The following is a 27744-nucleotide window of genomic DNA, read 5'->3' on the forward strand; positions in this document are numbered from 1 at the left end:
CAGAATTGGGGCTCTGACGCGGCGGCGCCACCACTGGCCACCGCGTCGGAAAGAAGAGGCCTCGTCGGAGAAGAGAGAGTCATTTGCAGACTCTCTCTCTCTAAGTTTCGTTTAGTGAGAGAAGGAGTGAGAGCAAATGAGGCTCAAACCGGTTCAGGCCTATATGTATGGCACTGAACCGGTTCAGCCCATGGCCTGACCCATAACCCATGGATCCAGCCTGATCCACCTCTCCCTTTCAGCCCAAACCTGCCATGTGTGACGTTTTGCTAGGCGCCCCCCCCCCCCCTTCCTGCATGTTCTTACTGTCTTCTTGCTATTTGCACCCTTACCTGTCCAAATTTCTTCATAAAAATTCCTGAATATTTTTTTGATGTATTTGTGATGTTTTTGTAGTGGTTTTTGCATGAAAAAATTGATAAAAATGTGTGTAATAGTTTCTTGCTTATGTGGTGTGTTTGTGCCAAATTTGTGAAAAGTTTTTGTACATTTTTTGAGTCTAAAAATCCTTGAAAAATTCTATAAAAATTCATACATGTTTCTTTATTTTTTGTGGACCTTTTTGTGATATTTGTTGTGTTGGAGAATTGATGAAAAAATAATATGGTGTTTTAGGGTTTTAATTGTGAAACTTTGTGTAAAAAGCCTATGAAAATTGTGTGATTCCAATCCCAATTTTTGATGGATGTTTTGATTCATGATATATGATTTGTGAAGGCCTTGTTGTTGTTTGGATGAGTTTTTACTATATGTGTGTGCCTTGTGTTTAGTTACTTGCTCTGCAAGACTTGTTTGTGAATAAATAATGGAAAATATGCTTAAGTTCACCATTTAAATGCATGGTTTCTCATATCCCTTTGATCTCCACTTTTAAATCTGAGCTCATGTCTTTAAAAATGTGTTAAAATGTGAGGATTATAAGTCATGTGAGCTTTGTATTTTGTGGTGTAATTTTGGCTATGCTTTGCATCATTTTTTTTGCTATGTTTGTGGTAGTTTCTTTGCTTTTGTTATAGTAACTTTTACATGCTTCATTTTCTTGATATTATCATGTGCTACTAACTCCTTCATTTCATGTTTCATGCATTCCATAAGGCATCTCATTCTCCATCTTATATTTTTGGTCTCTATCTTTCTCACACTTTCAAACTCATGCAATACTCAGAATGTAAAGACCTAGGAATTTTGTAATATTTTTTCCTTATGCTTTTTAATTTCTTGCAAGACCATAAAATGTAACTAGGGCCAATGATGTAAAGGACAATGGACTCTAATGATGTACACCGACACAAGCACCGACACGTGCTCACACCTCACTTTAGATGTATGGCTAGGATATGCATGTTTAGATGTATGTTTAGGATTGTATGTTTAGATGAATGCCTAGGATTTACACTTAGGAAAATCATTTTTCAAACAAACATGAACAATATCACTCAAATCATTTTCTAAATAAACCTTGGGATCAAAATCCCATTGTATTTTCCTTTTTATTTTCTTAATCCAATTTCAATGAAAATTAATCATACTTGACCTTTTTTTCAAAATAACTAATCAAACCTCACTTTTTCTTAAGATCTCATGCCTTTAAGGCCTCTCTCTCTCATTCTTCAAAATTCCAATTTTCAAACTTAAAATCAACCAACAAAAACAAAAACATTTTTGGAAGAGAACTACGGTGGATTTGATCCCTTAAACGGGTACGTAGGCAGGGAGTCAAAATTCCTTCAATTCAAATAAAATAAAAAATCCAAACACATTCTTCTCCCTCCAATTCTTCATTTAGAAAACCTTTAGGCTTAATATCGCTTTTAAATAGCATTTAAAAATAAAGCGCGTGCGTAGAAATTAAAGACGGTTCCTATAGGATACTATAGTCGTTATGGGTGCCTAACACCTTCCCGTAGCGAAAACAACTCCCGGACCTCGATTCTCAAGGGTTTTGCTTACTTTTTCCCTTCCCAAGAAAAAATAAGATATCACCGGTTAAAAAGGTTCAAACGTAATCAATGTTTGACACCCGAAAACCAAGATAAAACACACTCGAAATAAGATTCATCCTCGGAATGAATACCCTGGTAGCTACCCTTTTTCCTGTAATTACGGTAGCAACTATCATGCTCTTCCCTAGATGTGTAACTGTCAGCCTCGTACCATTACACAGTCCATTGGCATGATCGATGTTTCTCATCAGCATAACTGGACATCCCACCCTTAGTTTCAATCGGTGATTTGGAATTCTAGAGCTCTTAGTACCATTAAGAAATTCTGTTGTGAACCACTCGCTTTGGACATCAGAATTTTCACCCGATCGACAAACAGAATCAGAGCTTAAATACTTTTTCTCTTCATCTGGAATCAGTGACATCATATATTCGTTAACATGCTCAGCTGAATCAAGCGTTGGTGCGAGTATTCCCTTTCTTGGAAAAATAGCGGGTCACCAAGGTTATCATTCAAATCGGGATACATAAAGTCTATAAGTGACATCAACGGATTTGTTGTGTCTGATATGAGCAAATCTTCAGGAATTTCTACCTGCATTTCACCATTCTCATCCGAAGTGTCGTTGACGTCTCTAATTACCAAAATTAACAATTTCTTCCTGCTCTGCAGGTACCGAAGATGCACCTAATCTCATATTAACAGTAAGTCTCAACAAATTACAATAAGCCCATATCTTTGATGAATTGATTGAGGCATCAACAATATCCTGCCTCGTTCCTTTTCGAACAACAGGCAATATCTGCCTGAAATCACCACCTAAAACTACTGTCATTCCACCAAAATGTCTAAACTCGTTTAAGGGATCATTCTTGGACATGATATCATGCATTGATCGGTCAACTGCCTCAAAGCACCATCGGTGCATCATTGGAGCCTCATCCTAAATTATCAACTTTGCAGCATGCACCAGGTCTGCCCTAGGACTATCCTTTTCCATCGTAAGCGATGATGTCTCATTAATCTCAATAGGGACTGTTAGTGTCGAGTGCACGGTTCTTCCACCTGGTAATAGAAGAGTCTCTATAGTGCTGGATGCAACATTCAATACAATTAACCCCTTCGATCTAACAGCAGCCGATAATGTTTTCCATATAAAGGTTCTTCTAGTACCACCGTAACCATATAAGAAAAAGAAACCACCGTCATCAGTTAGCATCAGTAACATATCAGCGTGTGTCTTTTCCAGTTCATCTTTGTTGTAATTTAGCTCATCAACGATAAGCTTATTTGTGAAAGTTGGCATGTATGTTGCGTTTGGCCTGGGCATGGATTTGAAATCAGTAAGCGACTGTCTGTTTTCCTGAAGCAGCATTTCAATTTCAATCAAATACAGGTTCTTCACGTCATCGTCACTGATATGCAGATCTTCATATTAAATGTAAAGTCACGAAATTAATATTAACACCCTTGCATGCATATGTGTGCACGTTGAAGAGAAAGAAAAAATATTAGCTTTATATGAGAATCCTTTATATTTAAACATATCAGCCTAAAAAATGTGGAAAATGCTGAATGGTATCGTAGAGTTAGTAACTCTTAGTTTGTTCTTTACTATATCCTAAAAAAGTACCTCTTAACTACTTAAACTACTCTAATCAGCCTTTACTATATCCTTGAAGACACACCCCTCGAAAACAACATTGTCATCAAGGTTGGAATGTGCTAAATTTCTTAATGTATAATAGTCTTCAAATGTATCACCCTTATCCCTATTTTTTGTTAGTAAAGTACTGTTTTTCTTCACATCTTCAACAATAACATGAGTAGTTTCTCTCCACTTCCTTTGCATAAGCCTTTCATTTTGAGAAAAAGAGAGATAGAACCATTTGAAATAAATTATTTGTCTAAGAAACTTTTATAAAAATAATTGCCTCGTCCATGTCATTTGCACCGTGATGCTAAACTCGTCATCACAGAATTCCAAGCAATTTTGGCTTGTGTTGCTTCAAAAACAACAACAAAGGAGTACGCAAAGAAAAGTGCGATGGAGACAACACTAACAAAGCGTATCTCAGTGGAGACATGTTTTTACTTTGAATTTTAATGTTACCTCTTAATGCATTTTAAGTGCAGCTTTTCCTTTTAAAGTTGCATAGTGACACGCCATTTGTTCTAATTCTCATCAATGACAATTACATCATGTTCTAGCGTTAAAAAGAAAAACATATCATTATGTCTTGAAACATGCCTATTTTCATTTCTGTCTTTGTCATAAAAACTAAAAATGATAGTAAGAGAATATAAGCAATGCAACGGAAATTAACGTACTTATTTTATTTACTTTTACTCGAACAATTTACATATTTATTTAAGTTTAACTATATATATATATATATATATATATATATATATTAAATTGAATATTAATCTACACAAAGTTAGTGAATATTTAAGTTATTTGATATATAAATCAGTATAAATTTAAAGTAACTTTAGTATAAATTGTAAAGTTTTTTTTACAAAAAATATAACTCGTAATTTTGTGTAATTTTTGTAAAAATATTATATAGTTTTATTAAGATATTTGCTTTTACAAATATAAAGTATATGTAGTTTACAACTATATTTTATTTTAAATTAGTATCTTTATCCTAACTAATAAATTGTTTCAAGGGGTTGAATAGTTCAAATGGTTTGAGTTAAGGAATAAGAAGTTTGAGATACTGTGGTCAAACTGAAACGAAAGAGTAAAGATTAATCTAACAACTACAAATTTGTGGGCTACAATCCAATCTCATATCCTCTTTACATTCACAATATCTTTTTTTCATTCTTATCCTCAATAATGCCTACACCATTTCTCGATCTAACTATTCCAGTTTAACAATGCTTAAATACTGAACTATCTAATTCTTTCACCTTTTCACCCACCCACTTAGTTTCTTGTTGGCACTTAAAATTAATCTTCTTCCTAGTCATAACGTCAATGATTTCCATATATGTTCAAGTAAGGGTGCCTTTATTCCATGTTCAAAAACAGATCATACTCTCATGAACTAACTTCTTTACCCACACTTGTTCACAAAGGTGGGGGACCCTTCATTATTTTTTACTTCATTCAGGCATCGATGTATCCACCTTTGCTCATTTAACATTGTACTTGAGCTATACAACACGTTTCTTCTAGGCACTGACCTAATGTTCACACTATTATATACTTGGTCCATGCCATAGAGATTCAAAGTGTTTCAATTAAATTCAAGTGTTCAAGTTTTAAACAGTAGAATCTAGTCCAAGTCTTGAAATTTTTATAACATTTAATTAAAGAGTTTTTCGATCATGTGCAAATTTACACATGTTAAGAAGTTTAAAGTAGTATCGTTGATTTGGAACTTGTGTATTTTCTATTAATATGTAATTTTTTAATAAATAATTATTGTTTTTCAATAAATAGTTGCTGCTTTTAGATACTTTAACATGTGCAATAATGCACCCTTTAACTATATATATATATAAGATATTTGTTAAAAAGTTATGTGCAATTATTTGTTAATCCATCGTAATGAAACTTGATTGCATCAAGTGATAGATTACAATGAAAACCGACCCATCATGTGAACACATGTAGGCGCGGATACAAAAGCATGTTTGCTTATTTTGAAATAGGTCTCCTCATCGATAATTAATTTTTTTCATACCCATAACGATCATAAAATTATATTTGCTTAAATTTAATTTTTTTTTGAATATTTTTTTTAATTAGACGACGAATGAATTGAATGATTCTATTTCCCTCATCAATGGAACTCTATTCAGTTCATTAAAAAACAATGACATATTGAAAGTGCCCATCCCACTTTTACTAAAAAAAAATAAAAAATTCAGGAGAAAAACAGGTATATTTTTATTTTATTTTTTAGGAAAAAGAATGGTTTGCATGGTATAATATGAGTTAGAGTGTCCGTTGTACTCTCTTTTATTATGTATTATTTTTCATATTAAAACTCAAAACCTTTTTGTACCAAAAAAAAACTCAAAACCTTTAAATATCCAATTTTATTCATTTTACTTCTGATAAAATATATTTTTTTAATTTTGATTTAATGCACATTAGTATTATAGAAATAATTTTTTTTAATGATTTCTATAATAAAAAAATTCATAATAAAAACACTAAAAATTTCAATTCTTGTAAATAAAAAACTATAATAATCATTTATAAGTATAATAAAAATTTCTACAACTAATTAATTAGCTTATCTTTAATTTTCATTTAAAATTTAAGGGTGACCATTGTTTTTCTGTTAAATTTTAAATTAGCAACCACATAATATCAAATAAGTTATTTTTCCCAATTTTTTTATCAGTATGAAGTTCATATTTTGATTGATTCTCATGATTACCAAGAACTTGCTTTGGTTTGATTTATTTTTTATTTGAAAGATGGTTTAATGATCTATTGTTTACCAAGAATAGTAGAAACATATATTGAAGATTCGGATGAGGGTCAAGAGTAAACACAACTAAGAGAATGAGACATACCTATTTATTATTGCTTGATTTAAAATATTCCTTGAATTTGTTTTTTGTGATTGACTTTATTGAAGCATTTCAAATTTCTACAATTTGTTTACCTTTAATACAATTAATTCATGGGTTTTATTTTTTAAAAAATAAAAGAGGATTTTTTTTTTATGATGGTTTAAAAGTCATTTAAAGTTGATTGACTATGGAAAACGGAAAACTTGTTTTATATTCTCAAATGATTTAAAGAACTCAGTGAATTTCTTTTTTAAGATATCCCCGATTGTAGCATTTCAAAGTTTCAACAAATCATTTATAATTAATACAATTAAAGTATGTGTTTAATTTTTGAAAGAACAAAATAGGATTTTTTTTATGCTTATTTAAAGGTTATTTAGAGGCACTTTCTAACAATTTTTTATGTCGTATTCACGCGGAAGTCACGATCCCTTGCTATAAGCATACACAACAACTAATAACAATCACTTGAACTATTTTATCTCTCCCAAGTCTTTGGAATCAAATGTCGTGAAACAAAGAAAAAAAAGATAGCCTATTTATAAAGTTTGTACCAAATTAATTTCATTCAAAATATTACAATGTTTATTTCAAATATTACAATGCGATCACTTATTTAGAAAGTTTATACCAAATTAATTACATTCAAAGATCCTTAGAGATATTTGTCTTAATTAAAAAATAATAATGTCTCGAATTTTCATAATTTATAAACATAAAATATAAACTCCTTAATTATTTGGTCAAAGGTTTATTTCATGGCACTACAAAAATTTTTTTTTTAGTTCATGGCATTCTTAAATTTTTCTCGAAAAAAGAGTTTTCTCTTTACTCTTTTGTGAAAATGACTAAATGAGCTGTAACTATATAAATCAATTAATATTTTTTTATTATTTTTATTAATTACCATTTACATTACAACATATATGGTGTTGTGATGGATAAATTAAATATGTCAATTAAGATTATTACTTCCCTCAACAAAAAAAATAAAATCATAACAAATTAAATACTAAAATTTGTAAGCAATAAACGAATATACAATTTACCGAAGAAAAGAGGACATGAGATTGTTGGTTTGGAATTGAAACTTGGGTGTTGCCATTTGATAGTGTGTGTGCATGATGTTTATTTTTTATTTTGACTAAACCGACTTTAAAAAATGGAGAAAATGATAAACTCCATTATAAACTAATTGTAGTAAAAAGCATTAAAATGATGATTAATTTATTAACTAATTTCATCAAAATAATACTCATTTGTTCCATTTTTCAGTCTGATTACATATAAATTATAACAAAAAATTATACAATTCTTCTTTGTATAAGAGACATAAAAAGTGACTCATCATAGTAGAAAATTTATCTAGATTCTTTTCTAATAAGAACGACTATTTTTTTTTTTAATCTCAAAGTTTGTCATAATGTCATCTAATTTTTTCCTCTAGGCCCTCGTGTGAAGAATATGTTGTCTTGAACTCAACCACCAAATAATCGGTTTCATCTATAAAATAATATCTCAATATTCTTATTTTTTGTACTTGTTCGTGATTTCTTGATTCAAATCACATGTATGCATCAGAACCATAAAAGCAAAAAAAAAAAAATATAGTATTCATTTATGAACCATCCATAAATTTAAACAGAATAATAAAGAAAACAAAAAAGCATAAACAATGTCATAAAAACATAAGGAAGAATAAAATAAGTCACCGGAAAAAAAAATTAAAGGAGAAATGAAGATTTTTTATATAGGAGAGACGAAGAAACTATTTTTATGTTGTGAACGTTTGATTCATCAAAATCGTAGCATGAAAGAAATATTACTCTTGAAACATTGACATCAATGAAACAAATATGAAGAAAAAAGAATAAAAAAACTAAACAATCTTTGTGTGAACATTTGAATCATCAAAATCACAACATAAAGGAAATATAAATCTTGTAGTGTAACACCCCGTTTTCCCAACATAAAAATTTCATTTAAAATCAGAGTATTTTGATCACAACGGAATGTCACATACTTCATTTAAATCATAAAACGGATAATAATAATTATCCTTCAAATTCAACATCATGAAAATCTTAAAATTGTTGCAGCGGAAAATAGTTCAACATCTAAAAGTCTTGGCACGCAGGCCTTATTGGAAAATCTCATAAATTAGTTCATAAAAGAGACACGTAAGGAATAGAAGTAAAAGCAAGCCCCCATCCCGTTACGTATCAGAGCACCTAGACACCAACAAAGAGTCCACTCACGAACGCCTCTAATCTTTATTACCTGCACATTACCCACGGTCGAGGCAACATATACGCAGAAGGGGTGAGATTTCATAATCAATACATTAAGCATATAATCCAATAAAATGCATTTAACAACTTAAACATTAATAACATATCAACAATTAACAATTAGCACGTTTTTCATTACATAACGAATACAATCATCAAATACCATTACTAATTTTCATCACAAATCATCCTTGACCATGCAACTCTATCAACTCAACAACAACTTAACAACACGACTCATCTTTGACCATGCAACTCTATCAACTCGACAACAACCTGACAACTTAAACATCATGAACTTCTTGATATGCAAATGCATGTGGTACCAATCAGCAACAAAATGAGCATAATAGGCTCTTCAACGTGTGAGCACAAAGGCTGCCGGGCCTAAAGCCCCCAACTTTAATGAGCACAAAGGCTGCCGGGCCTAAAGCCCCCAACTTTAATGAGCACAAAGGCTGCCGGGCCTAAAGCCCCCAACTTTAATGAGTATGCAATGAACTCGACTTCCAACAACTTAGACAACGACGTGTACAACTCATACGACTCATAATCATGGACAACTTCTTAAATTCCAACAACATAGACCGACTCATGCAACCTCAAGACACTAACAGTCGACAACAGAAAACAGCAGCAACATACAACAATTAACAACGCTTGAATGTGTTAACATTCACATAAAGAATTAATTACATCAATATAAATATCATAAAACATCATTATAGCATTCATGCTGCAACACTTCTAATTTCAGTTACCATAACAGACTTCTGGAGCTTATGAAAGCATCCTAAACAGCTCTCTAACTTACTTCTAAGGTCATCTCAAGACTACACGTGCGAAAGGATCGCATCGGGACAATTTTGGGCAACTAACAGCCTAACTCGCAGTGGCGAGTAACTTCACTCGCAATGGCGAGCAAAGTGTGCATTCTGAGTTCCTACGTATTTACTCGCAGTGGCGAGTTATTCTGCTCGCAGTTGCGAGCTCACAGGTCACTCGCAGTTGCGAGTTGTGTTGCTCGCAGTTGCGAGTTCTGGGTTCTAGCTCGCAGATGCGAGTGTTCTTGCTCGCAGGTGCGAGCGATGAATGTCAGTACGGCCAGAAACCTAAAAATTCCAACTTTTCACTTAATCTCCTAATTTTATCCTCAATTCAACATCTAATTATCATCTTATGGTGTATCTAAGTTCTGTACACTAATTGAACATCAACCTAACATCTTTTCATGAATCAATCATCAAATTCGGTCTTAAACCTAATTCCCAATTCTCACCAAAACTTAATCTAATCATGCTAAATTTATCCTATAGAATCATACTCTTAATAATATTGAGAATTAGTCTCACCCTTACCTGATAATAGCAGAATCGCAGCCCTCCTTGGTTCTTCTCTCTTTCTGACTTTTCTCCCTTTTTCTCCAAAAACGTACGTACTGCTTTTCCTAACTTATGTCTGTCTATTTATCTCTCCTTTTTACTCTTCTCACTACTAATTGCTCATCTCACCACGCAGCCCAATCTTTAATATTTTTATTTTATTTCTCATATCTTATTTTATTTAATAATAAAATAAGTCATAACAACATAGCAACTTCACCACAACAAAATACTCCACATTATGCAGTTATAAATCATATAACCCACTCAACTTCATGAATCATAAAATTCACACATATCAATCATGAAAATCACGTAAATCATATATATAAATATATTTTTAAATAACCGAATAATTAAGACGGACGTTACATGTAGCATTGATATCACAACATAAAAGAAATATAAATCTTGTAGCATTGATATCAAAGTAAAAAAAAAAATGAAGAACAAAGAATTAAAAACTAAACAAAATAGAAAGAAAAAGAAAGAGTGACATAGAAAAAAAAAACGGGGGATAAGAGTTGTGAATTGTGATGTGAAATTATGTCAATCCAAATTTCTAATTTATACACTTGTTTCACACCGTAATTTGGTATAATAACCATTATTTTTTTAACATTCTTAAAAAACAATTGTTCTATATAGGGTATTCATTTACAAAATTATTTGGTCATGAATCAATTTTAATGTCCTTAAATTATTTTAATAGCCATTAAAAGCGTATCATAAAAAAGTGTCCTATTCTAAGTTTTTTTTTTTTTGAAATCTCCTATGCTAAGTTTGAGGTGATTTTGACATATATATTTAACATAATCATTTAAAAATATCGTAAAAATAGAGGTCATTTTTTTTTCTTCCGATTATGTGTTTTTTTTTTATTATTATTATAATATATGTAATGATCCAAGCTTAAACAATTAAAATTTTGATCAGTGATAATAGTGAACATTTTCTCACTAAATGTTTCATTAAAAATAATAATTCTTATTAATAGTTTGTTTTCATTATTGTTTTCACATTATAGTGACATTTAAGTTTGACCCTTTTTTATAATAATATTACAATATATAAACTTCTTTATTTTCTTAACGAAAATACGACATATGCTATTTTTTAAGAACGAAAATACAAAACATAATGAAATGTATCATTTGGTTTTGTTACTTTTAATTTCAAACACAAAATAATTTAGATATAAATAGATTCGTGTGTATATGTGTGTGAAAAGAAAAAATTCAATTAAAATAATAGTTCAGATATATTATATATTTAATATTCCATGAATAGCAACACATGAAATTAGAATAATTTATAAAACTCAAATAAAAATAAAATTAACAGCATTAAATGTCAAATTCATTGTGAGCAAAAGAAAACATATATATATATATATATATATATATATATATATATATATATATATTTTAATAATATGGCTCGTTGATATAAGTTATAAAACATTTAAAAAAAACATAAAAAAAATAATGCATGTTTTTTTGTTTTTTGTTAATAACATGGCTAGTTGATATAAGTTATACAATATACAACGACAGTCTTAAATTTAATCGGTTTCTCTAAAAAAAAAAAAGATTAGTTTAAATAGGGTATCAATCGGTCAATGTTACAACAATATTTTTCATTAAAAAAATTATTATTAATTTCTTTTTTAGAGAATTTATATATTGCATTACATTATAATACAAATAATATAACACAATGATATAATATAATTGATACATATGATACCAAAAATGAATTACAAAAATTAATAGTGAAAGTTATAATAATGCAAAGTTATAATAATTCCAAAAATAATGCATAAGAATAAAACAACATTAGAGTGCCACGTGTCGTGACTTGAAAGAAATTCTAAAACATTAAAATGTGGTGACACATGTCAAGAAGAGAAGAGAAGAGAAGAAAAATGAAATAGGTCCTAAATTTATATAATATAGATAATATGCTTCTCTATATCAACAGAAAAACTTTTGCAAAGGAGAATGCCCTTTTTAAATTGAATAAATCTTAAAAAAAAAATTAGATCTGAAAAACGATACAACAGAGATGGAACCCGTCGAAAATTAAAGATGGAAGCAAATTTAATGTCAAAAGAAATGGAATCATGTCACGAAAATGTTACAGATTGTTCAGGACCAAGCCATTGATGAACACATCAGTTTTGAGATGAGATAGATCGACGACGGCAAAAAGAATACGAAACATATCAAGCCATTGATGAACACATCAGTAAATGTTTCTCACTGCAACTAATTCGACGGTGGCTAATAAAAGTGCATGAGATTGCAGGCAGATGGAAGAAGATACGAAGGAGTTGTCATGGAGTGTCAAGAGTGCAGCAAGATTGAAGTTTCTCTCTCTCTCTCTCTCTTTTTGTTGGCAAAAAGTTCTTTTTGTGTCACAACTTGTTCAACCGGTCAACAGGTTAACAAATTAAAATGGTGGATGACATGTCTATTTATGATTGGAGTGTGTTATAGAAGTGTGTTAGAGGGTGTGACCCTAGCATTCCTCTTCCTATTAATATGATTTGTCAAACAAATTCCTATTAATGTATATGGACAGCTAGTTATTTATATATAGAAGAAATCCAGAGTGTGAATAAAATTCATTTCCGGGGGAGGTTGGGATTTCATTTGGGTATAAATATAGTGCTGCTCTCGTCTTCAACCTTTATCCCTTCAAGTGTTGCAGGCAGGGGGTGGGCATGGTTCGGTTAACCCAAAAAAACCGAACTGAACCGAAGTTTTGAAATGGTTCAGAAAAACCGAACCATTTCAGATTTGGAGTTAACCGAACTGAACCAAAGTTATGGTTTAGTTAACCATTTGCTTACCTATTAACCATACCGAACCGAACCAAAACAAATATTTTTTATCCAATGAATAAAACCACTTTTATTATAAAAAATAACAAATTAAAATTAAAAGTTAGAATATATTATTTCTTCAAAAACAGCTTATCTTATGCAAAACAGTTTATTTTAAAAAACAGCTTATTCAAAAAAGTTTACTACGATCTCTTTTTAAAAACAACTTAATCAAAACAGCTTATTTTATGCAAAACAACTTATTTTAAAAAATAGCTTATTTATAATAGCTTATTTTATGCAAAAACACCTTATTTATCATATAATCTATCATATTGGTATCCAGCATCTCGAAAATTAAGCACGCCAATATTTGCCAAACTTGTCGGCTACTGTGCTGAGTATAATCAACGATTACTTTTTTTTTCTTCTGAACAAAGCAAAATAACCAACGATTACTTATATTTGAGTATTGTAATAATGGAACACTACATGATGCACTTCAAGGAGACGACGAACATTGTATTAATTTCCATGGAATGCACGCATTAAGGTCGCACTTGGAGCTGCAAGGGCTTTAGAGTGAGTTTAGTGATCAATTTAATATCTAATGCTATTTTATATTAACAACGATTATTTTTTTACTTATTTTTTCAATGGACCAGGTATCTGCATGAAAATTTTCGGCCGCCTATTGTGCATCGAAATTTTAGATCTGCTAATGTTCTCCTGAATCGAAAAGTTGGTTTTTTTTTAAAATAAGCTGTTTTTTAAAATAAGGTGTTTTGCATAAAATAAGCTTTTTGAATAAGTTGTTTTTTAGAATAAGATATTTTGCATAAAATAAGCTTTTTGAATAAGTTGTTTTTTAGAATAAGCTCTTTTGCATAAAATTAGCTGTTTTGAATAAGCTGTTTTTCAAATAAGCTGTTTTGAATAAGCTGTTTTCATAAAATAAGCTGTTTTGAATAAGTTGTTTTTTAAAATAAGGTATTTTGCATAAAATAAGCTGTTTTGAATAAGCTGTTTTTTTAAAATAAGTTGTTTTCATAAAATAAGCTGTTTTTAAAATAAGGTGTTTTGCATAAAATAAGCTTTTTCAAATAAGCTATTTTAAATAAGTTGTTTTTTTTTAAAGATCCAACAAAGAGTTCAAGTGGTTTCCTTAAAAAAAAAACAGTTCAAGTGGTTTGGTTCGGTTCAAACGGTTCGGTTCGGTTCAAGATGGTTCGGTTATGGTTAAAGAACTGTTAATAAATTAACGGTTCGGTTCGTGAACCATTATAATGGTTCGGTTATTTTTGGTTCGGTTCGGTTCGGTTCGCACGGTTCAGTTCGGTTCATGGTTCTTTTTGCCCACCACTGGTTGCAGGAAATTTAAAGGGAGGAAAAAAAAAAAAAAGGTCCACCCAATATTATTTTAGTGTAAACACTACGCACCAAAATTTGAAGAAAACAAAATGAGATTCAAGGGAACACATTTTCCAGGCTTGGCTTTCTTGATTTTGGTATGCTTAGGATTTGACGCCGTTTATTGCTACAATCGACCACCGCCTCGTAAAACCATTTTTGTCCCTCACGATCTTGATGACTCATCGCCACAACAGGTGCTATGCTAAATTTCTTTAAGGGTTAATTAAGTTTTTAGTCCCTATAAATATTCATAGTTTTGTTTTTAGTCTCTACAAAATAAAATCACACTTTTTAGTTCCTAAGACATTTTCCTTAAGCATTTTAGGGACTAAAAATGTTGATGGAAAATTTTATAGGGACTAAAAATGTTGATGAAAAATTTTATAGGGACTAAAAAGTGTGATTTTATTTTGTAGGGACTAAAAACAAAATTCTGAATATTTATAGGGACCATTTACTTAATTAACCCTTTCTTTAAAATCATTAAATGCTTCAATCATATCACGACAAAAAACTGTTCAATGGTATTCATTGCTTTAAATTTTCTATTTAATCGTATGTATGTGCTGGCTCTTAAAATTTCATTTACATGGTATCATTCATTCACATGCGTTGATGTTACGTGGTACTGTACATATATTGTTGGGGTCGGTGAATAGGTGGAGAAGACAACAACATGGATTACCAATTACCAAATTGAAAACAACATGTAAACCGTCGGCAGTTAAGAATGGGAAGTGGGAGAAGTAACTGAGTTTTGTTTAACGGGATGCTGGCTCTATGATTATTTGTTTGTTCTTAAAAACTTTGTTTTCACTTCATGTCTTGTCTATTTGTTTCTCTCTCTTTTTTAATCAACATTAAGAAAGCTTTGCAGAAGTTATTGCTACTATTTATTGACTAATTAATTGTATCATAGTGACCGGGCGATGTATTATACTTCTTCCAGTCATATTTATAAGAAATAATTTACTTTTTTGATTCATTGAATAATTGATGTATTTGATATATTTTTAGGCTAGATACATCAATTATTTAATGAATCTAAAAAGTCAACTTTTTCTTATAAATAAGACTCAGATAAAAGAAAAAAAATTGTTGTCTTGACCAAAATAAATAAAAAATTGTACTTAGAAAGCAAAACTATTTATTTATTACTTTAAATTTTTTTTTACTACAACTTTATATATTTGCACTAACTTTATTAAAAAAACATATTTTCACTAACTAAGAATAAGGTTGAATTCTCCTTCAAAAAAGAATAAGGTTGAATTCATTTAAAAAAAAAAAAAACAAGGTTGAATTTTCAATAGGGTTATCCTAACAAGTGTCTTGTGCTCTTAGGACACCTGTTAAGGAAATCAAGTTATATGTTTGCATTGGATTCAACAATATTTTAACTTTCAAAAAAAATCAAATTTATTATTTTTCATCATTTTCTCAATGCAATATTTTTATTTTTATCTTCTTAGCCAATGCATCAATGTCCCTCTTTGGCATTTCCTTTTTCAATATTGTAACATAAATCGTTTCCCTCCTAAATTGAATGAAAAATAAAGACAGTAGATGAGATCAATCTAATATAATATTTTACAATGTGATACATACTTTTTCCTGTCACATTTCTAAACAATTGATAAGATCAATATAACCCATATACATTCGTTATTTTATAAATTTAAAAACGTAAAAGTTGTTTATAAATGTGACCAAAAAGAGTATATATATTATGCTCTAGGGAAATAGTTTTAAAAACAAAAACAAAAAAAGAATATACTAATATGAACCTAATCCTAGAATTACCAAATTATAAGCAAGTAATTTCTTCAATTTGCTTGGAATAAGGGATATCATACACTCTCCCTTGAGTCTGATTCAGTTATCGTAGTGTCTTTGGTTCTAAGGGATGTCCTCCTACACACCTTTGCTCTTCGATTGTCTTCCTCTTTAATCCTTATGATGAAATAATTGATAGGTTATTGTTACTCATATTTATAGGCAGACAAACCAGGTAGTTGACTACTTCGCTAGCTATGTCATTTCTAGCTATGTCATTTCTCTACCTAGAGTGTCTATTACTTAGATCATTTGCGTTGTATTAAATTTTTATGATATGATGCAACTGATATTTATTTTAATTGTCGTGTTCTTGTTTTAAAATGCTAATGATAAGATTGTGTGAGCCTTGTAGGTACATATATCTCAAGTGGGCCAAGACAAGATGAGAGTATCTTGGATAACTGAAAGCCCAACTCCAGCAACAGTACATTACGGCCCATCTTCTGCAGCAAACGCACTTTCTGCTACTGGAACCACCACTTCGTACCATTATGCTCTTTACGAGTCTGGTGAAAATGAAATTCACAATGTCGTAATTGGTCCCCTCAAGTCTAATACAGTCTACTACTACCGTTTGGGTGACTCAGCAAAAACATACAATTTTAAGACTACACCAGCTCAATTTCCAATCAAGTTTGGAGTAGTTGGTATGTGCTCTACATCTCATTAAAGCCACACTATTATTATTTTCATTTGAGAAAAGTGGACAATGCATTATAGTAAAAACTAGTTTTACATTGTGTTGAATAAGAATTCAGTATTTGAGTCATGTAAAAACTTTTAAAAGAATTGAATTGTTCGATCAATATGTGGACAATCCACATTCTTTGTTCTTGATCCACAAAATAGTGTGATTACCTGAATGCATTGAATCTAAATATGTTTTTATCCTTAGTTGCACAGAATTGTTTATCTCATGCCTGTACTTAAAAGGTGCAGGAGATCTTGGACAAACAGAGTGGACAGTTTCAACATTGAAGCATTTAGGTGACTCAAATTACGATATGCTATTATTACCAGGAGACTTATCCTACGCAGATTTTGTACAAAATTTATGGGACTCCTTTGGTCGTTTGGTTAAACCATATGCAAGCCAACGTCCATGGATGGTCACTACAGGAAACCATGATATTGAGAAGATTCCAGGGGCAATGCAAGGTGGCAAATGCCATTTGAAGAAAGTGGATCAGATTCTAATCTATACTATTCTTTTGATGTGTCTGGCGTTCATGTTATCATGTTGGGTTCTTATACCGATTTTGCCCCGGATTCTTCACAATATAAATGGCTTCAAGGGGGATTTACAGAAGGTTAACATGGGAAAAACTCCTTGGGTAGTGGTGTTGGTTCATGCTCCTTGGTATAATTCTAACGAAGCTCATCAAGGTGAGGCTGAATCTGTTGACATGAAGAATGCAATGGAAGGTTTGCTCTGTAATGCTCGCGTTGATGTGGTTTTTACAGGGCATGTTCATGAAGAATGCTTCAATGTTGTATCAAACGAGCTTATAAACTAAAAGTTAAAAAAAAAAAAAAAGGGTAAAAACTGAATTAATGTATTCATGGATGTGTTGTGTGACCCAGATGCAAATGACAATGTGTGTTGTGTGGCCCAGATTTAATGTCACGGTGACATTATGTCACCCAAGTTCTGTCTGTCATCATCATATATTAATTAATGTGGATTAATTGCTCTAATACATGGATGTATTTGCCTCGACTAACTTATTGAGTACTGTATATATTAGTTATTGGAATAGTTTATGTTGAATAATTATTGTTTTTTTTTTTTTTTGTAGTGGCCGAGGTTTGAACCCCAGACCTTGCATATATTATGCATTGTTCATACCAACCGAGATAAGCTCACGAGGACGAATGATTATTGTTTAGTCATATATAGAAAAATACATATTTAATATTGTTGAAAATAAAGAAAAAATACAACAATTGCAAAATATACGAAGATAAACCTAGGAGAGCTATATATCACAAAAGGCGTGGCGAAAAGCAAACACTAAGAGACTGTTTTGTAAGCCCATCAAATGAGCTTATAGCTTTTAACTTTTAGCTTATAAGCTCGTTTGATAAAAAAGTTTTGTTTGGTAATACTTTTACACCATGAGCTTATAGCTTATTTCACGAGCTTATAAGCTATTTTTTCAGAAGCTATTCCAAGTAGCGTTTGAGCTTATAGCTTATAACTTATCATCTTTTGTCTCATTTTTACCCTTATCACTTTAACAAAAATCCATTTTTACCTTTTGCAATAAATAACTACATATTACTTTTTTTAAATTAAAGTACAAATTTCACTTTAACTGAATATATGCTCAAGTATGTTAATATATATATATATATATATATATATATATATATATGCGCTACGTTTAAAATAAAAAGTTCCCCTAAACATATAAATGTTACATATACCTAAAAAAAAAATATAACGTTACGTTTAATTTTGTTTAATTTTTGTATAAAGTCTAAAAACTGAAATAAAATAAATTTTAAATAAAACATTATCCAATTTATTAATTTAAAAATAATATATGAAAGACATATTAAATTAATATATTTAAACTATTAAATTTTAAATATCAACTGATACAAATTTTATTATGAATTAAAAATATCCTTTTATGTCATTTTACATTTATGAGCTAGTTGAACCGCTAATTTTACCAAACACTTCAACTAGCTTATCAGCTATCAGTCATCAGCCATCAGCTAAAAGCTATCAGCTATACGTTATCAGCTATCAGCTATCAGCTAGCTTATCAGTTATCCGCTGTTTTTACCAAACAGAGCCGAAATAGCTTCTAAAAAATAGCTTATAAGCTCGTGAAATAAGCTATAAGCTCGTGGTAAAAGACCATTACCAAACAAAACTTTTTTTGTCAAACAAGCTTATAAGCTATAAGCTCATTTAGTGGGCTTACCAAACAGACACTAAGGGTCCATTTGGTTCGAGAGTTTTGGAGGGGAGGGGAGGGGAGGGGAGCAAATTTTATTGCACTGTCAAAATTATCCCTATATTAATTTAAAATCTCAATATTATCCTTGTAACAACATTTATTATTATTAGGTTATATTATCTTGAAACAACTTTTACTATTATTAGGTTATAGGTTATATTATCTTGTAACAACTTTTATTCTATATATTACTCCCTCCGTTTCAAAATACATGTCCAAGTCAACCACTTCACATATGCCAATGCACAATTTTGACCGTTAATATCTTTAATTATCTAAAGTAAAAAATTATAAAAATTTAATATTTTGAAAATATTTGTCGGGACAAATCAAACAACATCTTACATGCTAATATTTGTATTTATACATTAGTTAAAAAATATGGTCAAAGTAAGTCAAGTGAATAGTGCACATTGCAAAAATTGGACATGTATTTTAAAACGGAGGGAGTATTAACAATTTTTTCTTGTAACAACTTTTATTCCATATTATTAACAATTTTTACTTGTAACAAATTTTATTACTACTTATAATTGTAACAACCCTATCCTATTACTAATCCATTGTTCCATCGTCTACATCGTGTTGTTATCGATTACACATCGTTATTGTTTCGTTACTTTATTATCCTTATTTAATTAAGTTTAAGGGTAAAACAGTAAAATAATTTTAAAATACCTTCCCACCCCTCATGAACCAAACATACTTTTAATTAAAATATCTCCCCTCCCCTCCTTTCCGTTAAAATTCCTCCCCTCTCCTCCTAATTCTCGAACCAAACGGACCCAAAGGAAAAGGCCCAATTATAAATAAACATGTATATCTATTTGGGAATTACTTTTCCCACCCTATGGGTTTCCTCGCGCGCCCTATTTTTTTTTTCTTCCAAAAATGCCCTTGAGTTTCCGGATTTTATAATCTGGAATGGTGTTTTCTTTTGTTAAAGGGTGAAAAAAATGAGTAACGGACTTTTCCGGATTATGTAATCCGGAAACTTCAAAAAATAGGGCGCGTTACATGATGTTTCCGGATTACATAATCCGGAAACCCCCTAAACACCCTTTTTCAAGGTAAAACAGAACTGTATCAGCACAAATTCTAAACATGTTTGTAACGTGGATAGTCATTTTAGGGACAATATTAATCTTCCTAACTCTCATCCTTCTGTTTTTGGGTCATTGTTACCTGTTCTTAGTCAAAAATCGTGTTTTCGGACTACTTGATCGGATTGCTCCGAAACTTCCCCAGAAAATCAGAAAAAATTCAAGGACCATGACTCCCTTAGAAGAAACTTCTTATGGGACTCCACCCCTCAAAATCCAAAATTCCATCGTTTAGACACATTTTTAATTTTTTTAATTTTTCATATTCTCAGAAAAATCCGAAATTTTTTGCATTAGTTTTATTTGATTTTTAGAATTTTTCTGTACTATTTTTATATTTTTATGATTTTATTTGAGAGGTTTTTACTATTTTTTTACTTAGTTTTTTTGTTGTTTTTAAAAGCAAAACTCAAAACTGTTGAAATGTGAGACTAATTATACATAAGAACTGGTCGGATTATAAAATCCGAAATAGTAAATATGAATCTGGATTTTAAAATCCGAAATACACAAGGGCATTTTTGAAAATTTTATAGGGCGTGAGAGAAGGCGATAGAGTAGGAAAAGTACTATCTATTTTTTTGGATCAAGCCTATAAAAGTAAAAGAAATCCTAATTCCCCATCGTAATTCCCTATCTACTTAGTTTCATCGTCACAAACAACAGGTACGATAAGCTGCTTTTCTTTCGCAAGTATCTCTCTTATGCTCTCCAAGCGATGCTTATTATCTATGTTGTAGCATTATTGTAAAATCAAAATCATGTGATTTTCATCTTTTTTTTTTTTTATATAAAAATTTTAGGGTTTTGGTTTCGATTTGTAATTAGGGATTTACGATGTGGAGGGGTAACTCAGTACTGGTTTATAAGTGTTGTCTGGTTTCGATTATTTTTTTTTTAGTCTGAGTTGGAAGCAAGTGGTTTCTAGGTATAATATCCGGTAGCCCTCTTCCCCCTTTTATGAGTGGGAGGCCCATCCCGTCATGTGCTGGTACCAGTAGATCTGTTGGGGAGTTGGTTTTGAGTGTTGAGGTGTCTTTCGGCTTGGTTTTGGTGCTTTTGAGGTTGTCACTATTCTACTTTCCGGTTCTTATTACAAGAAACAATTGATTTTTAAGTTCATTGTATAATTGATGATTTATTAGTCTATTTTACAACGAAATACATTAAATCTAAAAAATCAATTGTTTGTTACAATGAGGACCGGAAAGAGTATTTACTATATATTATATATTTTAATAACTGTCTTCGTTATTGTTTGCAGTAGCAATGAAGAGGTGTAAAAAGCTTAAGAGTGAGTCGCCTGCAATGAAGAGGTGTACAAAGCTCGAGAGTGAGTTGCCTGATTGTATTATATCTTATATCTTTTCCAAGTTTGCTTTGAAGGATTTGGTGAAAACAAGCGCATTGTCCAAACGATGGATTCACGAATGGGGATTAAGGACGGACCTCGACTTTGATCTTCATACCATGTTTGACTATAACACAATTCAAGACTTACCAAACACACTTCCACTCTTTCAAAGATTTCACTTTCAATCTCAATTTGCCACAAGATTGGATCAATTTATGCTCCATTATAACGGGGCCATCATCCGTTCAATCCGAGTAAAATTTCCATTAGGCAATGAACATGGGGATGCCATTGATAGATTGATCTCCAAAGGAATTGCTAAGGGTGTCAAACATATTGAACTTCTCTTGTCATCTGAAACAAATGATACCACTGATTCTATTTCGCCATACAAATTTCCCCTTACTCTCTTATCTGACTATGATTCTCTGACGTACATGCACCTACAAAACTGCCTCCTAGTAGAACCTTTGGACTTCTCTGGATTCAAAAATTTGAGAACTCTTGTGTTGCATCTAGTTGATGTGAATCAGAAACTGCTTCAGAGTCTGTGTTCCAATTGCAGCCATCTTGTAGACTTCACCCTTGATGATTGTCAGTTCACTTCTAGCGTGATAATAAACAGTCCAACATTGCTTCGTTTGAACATTGTTAACTGTGAGGTTAACTGCGGGGTTTACATTGAAAAGTTTATAACCATCATTGCATCAAATCTATCATCCTTTGAATATTCTTGTAATGATGGTGATACTTTTATAGTACACCCAATCAACATCAAGGCTCCTATGTTATCCAAGTTTAGCTTTAGAGGTAGTGATTTTGAACCTGTTGGGTTTTCTGGATTGAAAAACGTAACAACAATTGTGTTGGATGGACTAATTGAAAATCTATCCATGTACATCTTGCCTTATTTGTTTTCCGAATGTCTCCAACTTGAAGACGTCACCTTTATGAACTGCCTGCTCGTAGGTTCAATAGAAATTACCAGTCCAAAGTTGCGTCATTTGAAAATAATTGACTGTGGTTGGGCGGATGACTCTCCTTCTGAGATAGCTATTGATGCATTGAATCTCTCATCCTTTGAATATAGTGCTCAGACCACGAGGATAGTTTCTTTTACGGCTCCCAAGTTGTTGAAGGTTTTCTGCAAAACTGTTTTGAGAGCGAAAGCGCTACACCTTTTTAATCCAATTGCAAGATTACCACATATCGAGAATTTATCATTGCTCATCAATCCTTTAATGGTGAGTCACTCAAAACCCATGTTTGCTAGTTGATTTTTATTATTTTTATATAGGTTGCCATTCTTGGATAGCGGTTGGTCCCAAAATTGAAATTAAGGCATAGTGCATTGCAACACTTCCTAGGTTTCTTTTAATTAATTTGATCACTAGCTGCTTTTTATTCACTTTAAATATTACTGTTGTAAACAGATAAAGGAATTAACGAAGGTCTTGGTTCGACTTCAAAATCTTAGACAATTGGAGTTTTTTATCGAGGGAGCATATGAACCTAGCTGGGACTACTTTTGGATTTTAGATATTGCAATGGCTTCTAAGCATCTCCAAAAACTTTCTCTGACGGTGAGTTATTCAAACTCTTTTTTTTTTTTTTTTAAACTTTAATGAAACTAGAAGTTTATTTTCCGTCTTTAATACTTGCAACGTGCCTGTCTTCACGTATCAAGAAATTTATAAATTAAAAACTTATTTTAAATTAGAAAATAAATAGACAATTTTGCAGATAGATTAACATCATATCATATGATTTATAATGATCTTTGGTTGATAACTTAATATGCTTAATAAATCATCATTGTAAATTTTTATTTAATTTTCGGAACTAATTGTTAAATTTTTATGTGTATAATAAAAATAGGAATCTAGAATTTAACTTAATTAGTTACTCCCTTGTAGTTAATTACAATGACGTAAAATAGATTTGTACTTTCACTCTTTCATAAAGTGAGTTGTTTAAGTCTTGAATGTGTAACATAGGTGGGATCATATTACAACTGCTTGAAATCTGCACGATTAATTTCAACACAATTTTGTAAAAGAATCAAATCTAATATTTAAGATAATGAGGGTATAAATTTGAGAAATTTATACATTATAATCTCAAACACTACTTTTAGCTTATATGCTATATATAAGTGTTAGACGCTACTTGATGTAGCATATGAAAAAACACCAATCTCATGAAAAAGACCAGGCTTAAATGCATTTTTGGTCTCCCTATTGTTGGAAAAAAAGAAGTTTTGGTCATCCTATTTAAAAAGACAGCTTTTTGGGCCCCAATTTCAATTTTTTATGAGTTTTAGTACCCCACCTCAATTTTGGTGAAGTGGCATTGACACTAATGATATGGCAGTGCCTAGGTGGACATTTAATTTCCATGTCATTACTAATTTGTTTAATTCAATAGTACCTATTTTATACAATATTTTAAATTACAGTTATTAAATCAGATTTAACAATTATTAATTTAGAAATTATCCAAAAAAATCTAAATGCATAATTCTTCAAGCCACAAATTTCATGGAAATGATAGCCACAAGCGCAATTGAATGAAAGAAAAGAACACGCTGAATCATTGCCCCATTGAGGATCTTTCTATCCATGTAATTTTCAAATTTTAGATCTCTTGGAATTTTGGGGTTTATGGTTTGTAAAGGGTGTGCAGACTTGAAGGGGAACTTGGGGTTTTTGGTTTGTAGTTGGAAAAAAGTTGAAGAGGCAAGTGAAGCGTGAAAGTGATGTGAGTGTAGAAGAGAGAAAGATATAGGATGTGATATTATTGATGATATTGGAATAGTAGCCAGCTAAGGTGAGATTCTTTCTCGTCTTTTTCTTGCGTTTCAAAGACAGTGTGAGTGGGAAATACTTCAGTGACATTAATGTCACGGTACCATTAAATCCTAGCCATACAAAGGTGACATTAATGTGTGTTGTATGGCCAAGATGCTCCCCATGATGTGTTGTGTGGCCAGGATTCAATGTCATGGTGCCATTAATGGCACCCAAGTGCTGCCCCAGTGTGGGAGTTAGAATGGGTTTAGAAGGGGTCCCTGTCTAACGTGCGCAAGTGGAATAGATCTCGCACCCGTGCGAGATGTTGAGAGGAGTAATTGCAGCTGTTGGATATATTATAAATTAATCAATGGTTGTGATTGAAAAACACTGTTATAAAGGTTATTTTGGAACTGATGCAAAAAATTATCTAGAACCCACCACTGCCAAACTAATCACATGAGTTTATTTACAAAATGCTTGAGGGCACAAGTTATCATTCCTCTATATTTATTTAATTATCTATGATAAAAAATTATAAAAATTAGATATTTTAAAAATATTCATTAAGACAAATCAAACAAAATCTTATAATTTTTTTAAAGAAAACAAAATCTTATATAATTAACATTTGTATTTATATATTACTTAAAAAATATAGTTAAAGTCATGTTTCACAAATTGTGACATGTATCTTACGCGTGCAGTTTGACCTTGTCAAACATAACCTCAATCAAAAGTCCTGGATTAGTTTTATATGCCTAATTGAATTTTTAAATTTTCATACTAGTAATATTTTGATCGTTATTTTTCAATTTTCAGATTTTAAATCTACATCCGAAACATTCACACATGGTTGGATTTAAGAGGCAAAAAAGAGAATATGCGGGGTTTTCTCATAATAATTTGGAATATGTGGATTTTCGTGGTTGTGTTTGCTCCACAAATGTTATTGAGTTAGCTAGTCACCTATTGAGGAGTGCAAATTCACTTAAGAAAATGATTTTCAGTTCTCATGACAAGTTCTATATGGGAGCTGGTAAATGGACTTCTGACTCTAATCCTCGTGAGAAATATTATATAAGTGCTAGTAGATGGGTTAATTGTTGTGGTGGTGGTTGTTGGCATGGAGAGAATGTTATTCACGAGATGCTTAAAGATGAAGTAAAAGAACAATGTCAGCTTATAATTTTGTAGTGTATAATGATTTTTTACTATTAATATTAGTAATAAATCCATTCGCACATTGTATAATTTACTTTATTTATGAATTGAAATATTACAATATTAACTATCCTTTTGGGTGTTTTTATATTTATATGAAGAATCATTGTGGTATTAGACATTGTTATGTGTGGAAATATACTTGATGGGAAGAGTCTTCTGAGAAAAGAATACATGTGGAGGGTAATCCAAGTAATCTTGTGTTTGGAAAGGGAATCATAGTGAAGATTCCTAACCGAAAATAACATTGATATGATGCAATAGGCAAGGTTGTGCGTAAGGGAAAGACATGCAATGATTGAATGGAACTTTCTCCCTCTTTGAAATTCTCTCTTCTCTATTTTGTTATTCAGTCATCTTTGAGTTTATCATTTAATTCTTTGCACGGAATAACATTCCACATTTGATTATGCCTTTTTGTACTTGAACCCTATGCAGTTAAATGTGGTTTTTCCTTCTTTAAATTTGTTCAATTGTCCTCTTCTAAAATTACAAACCCTTAAATTGATGCTATCATTGGCACCATGGTAGAGTATGCATGGGTTTTCGCCGAAATATAAACGATGGGCGCAAATGGAAGCTGCTTGATGGGCACAATTGGCTCATTTGGATGGACCACGTTACACTATGCAATTGAATAAAAGCTAAATTGCCAATACTTCTTCGGAAACTCTTCCTGTTGGGATGAGAATTCAATTTGATACACAACCATATTCGTCTCACATCATATTTTCCATGGCTGAATTGAATCGACAACACAACTTGTGTATGGCTGAATACACACAAGAAATCTGAGAGTCGTGTGCGAGAACTCTAGAGTTGTTGTAAGAATAGATGGACGCAAACAAATTGGTGAACGATGCGCTTATGACTTCAGACAAAACTCTTTTGTCCATAGAACCGATCAATGTTGCTTATTCCTTGATTGTTGTGCTTTAGGTGTCAAAGGATTTCTTTCCCTCCAAGGAACCAACATACCTACCTTTTGTCATATGAGGACTGAATCTGAATTGGTGAAAAACTCATTTTTCTCCCTAAAACAAGGGGAAGAACTCATTTCGGTTTATAAAATCCGAAAGAAAATGTCCAAGAGCATTTTCAGAAGAAAAAAAAAAATAGGGTGGGAAAAGTAATAGCCATCTTTATTTTGAGTGAACACTCAATTTAACAGCTAACAATTTAATCTTGATCCAATTTAATCATCTTCTCCTTATTTTTGAAATGGTTAAAGTCGTAAAATTTTCAATGAAACCATCACTGTAAACCTCATATGAGCTTCACTTTTTGACAACCTTTTTAATTTCAGTTCTAGCCACTCTTTACAACTTTTATTCCATGGAAATTCCTTCATGTCTTTTAACCTTTCTGTGTCAAACGTTTTGATCTATAGATTGGCCATGGAAAACCGGTGGCAAACCTTTATGTTTCAAACGTTTTGATCTACAGATTGACCATGGGCAACCGGTGGCAAAATAACCTTGACTAAAACTCTGGTGAACTTGAGAAAAACTTACCGATATGGTAGTTGGTTCTAGTAAACTTGAAACCATTTTCAACTCCACAAATTTATGGTATTTTTAATAGTTTGTGGGGATAGGAGGATAATCGAAGGGTTTTAGGATAACTTTTTAAGCATAAAAAGAGACCAAACAAAAAAATATATAGTCTATTAGGTGGAAAAACTTCATAGTTTTTAGTATCACGTTAAACAATTTAATATACTCATTGTGAGACTTTTAATAGTGACAATAAAACTATTGTGTCCAAATTTAGTTGTTCAAGATGGAGGCTCTCGGTTTGTTATATGACTTTTAGTTGCAAGAGTTGCATCGAAATAGTGTTTTTTTGGGTAAGATTACAAGTTGAAGGTGTATGTTGTTATTCATCCTTATAGAGATGTGTGTATCCCGTGTGATTCGGTAGTACAGTTGCACGATGCAGCAGGTGTTAGGACTGTTGAATCAAGTGAGAGAAAGTTATCTCTCTAAATCTAATGATCGCAACAACTACTGCACTATGTAGTGTAGGGGAACCATGCCCGTGAAGTTTTGT

General features: G+C 31.5%; 1 protein-coding gene and 1 pseudogene across 4 annotated transcripts; both read left to right on the plus strand.

Moving 5' to 3' along the window:
• Positions 1–14387: 14387 nt before the first annotated feature.
• Positions 14388–18018, plus strand: LOC146910721 (putative purple acid phosphatase 20; annotated as a pseudogene). Its single transcript, XR_015018204.1, has 3 exons — positions 14388–14599; positions 16597–16891; positions 17184–18018. The product of XR_015018204.1 is annotated as a putative purple acid phosphatase 20 (transcript).
• A 2908-nt stretch (positions 18019–20926) lies between these two features.
• Positions 20927–25806, plus strand: LOC146910722 (uncharacterized). 3 transcript variants are annotated; one of them, XM_085724773.1, is made up of 4 exons: positions 20927–20988; positions 21587–22920; positions 23110–23259; positions 25291–25806. In XM_085724773.1, exons 2-4 carry the CDS (start codon positions 21592–21594, stop codon positions 25663–25665), a joined length of 1854 nt encoding a protein of 617 aa, XP_085580899.1. In that variant the 5' UTR covers positions 20927–20988; positions 21587–21591; the 3' UTR covers positions 25666–25806. The 3 variants fall into 3 exon arrangements, with proteins under 3 accessions (XP_085580899.1, XP_085580901.1, XP_085580900.1); XM_085724775.1 differs by lacking the exon at positions 20927–20988 and adding an exon at positions 20996–21354; XM_085724774.1 differs by lacking the exon at positions 20927–20988 and adding an exon at positions 21245–21386.
• The last annotated feature ends 1938 nt before the right edge of the window (positions 25807–27744 follow it).

Source organism: Medicago sativa, chromosome 7 (assembly GCF_051527215.1).
Source record: "Medicago sativa cultivar Bolivia chromosome 7, Bolivia_mono, whole genome shotgun sequence".
In the NCBI taxonomy this organism is placed as follows: domain Eukaryota; kingdom Viridiplantae; phylum Streptophyta; class Magnoliopsida; order Fabales; family Fabaceae; genus Medicago; species Medicago sativa.

Bases quoted from the DNA above. Each gene is read 5' to 3' on its own strand.
- LOC146910722 (XM_085724773.1), top strand. From the start codon at position 21,592: ATGAAGAGGTGTAAAAAGCTTAAGAGTGAGTCGCCTGCAATGAAGAGG. The intron at 22,921-23,109 runs GTGAGTCACTCA...TGTTGTAAACAG, and splicing joins TGCTCATCAATCCTTTAATG to ATAAAGGAATTAACGAAGGT. The intron at 23,260-25,290 runs GTGAGTTATTCA...TTCAATTTTCAG, and splicing joins TCCAAAAACTTTCTCTGACG to ATTTTAAATCTACATCCGAA.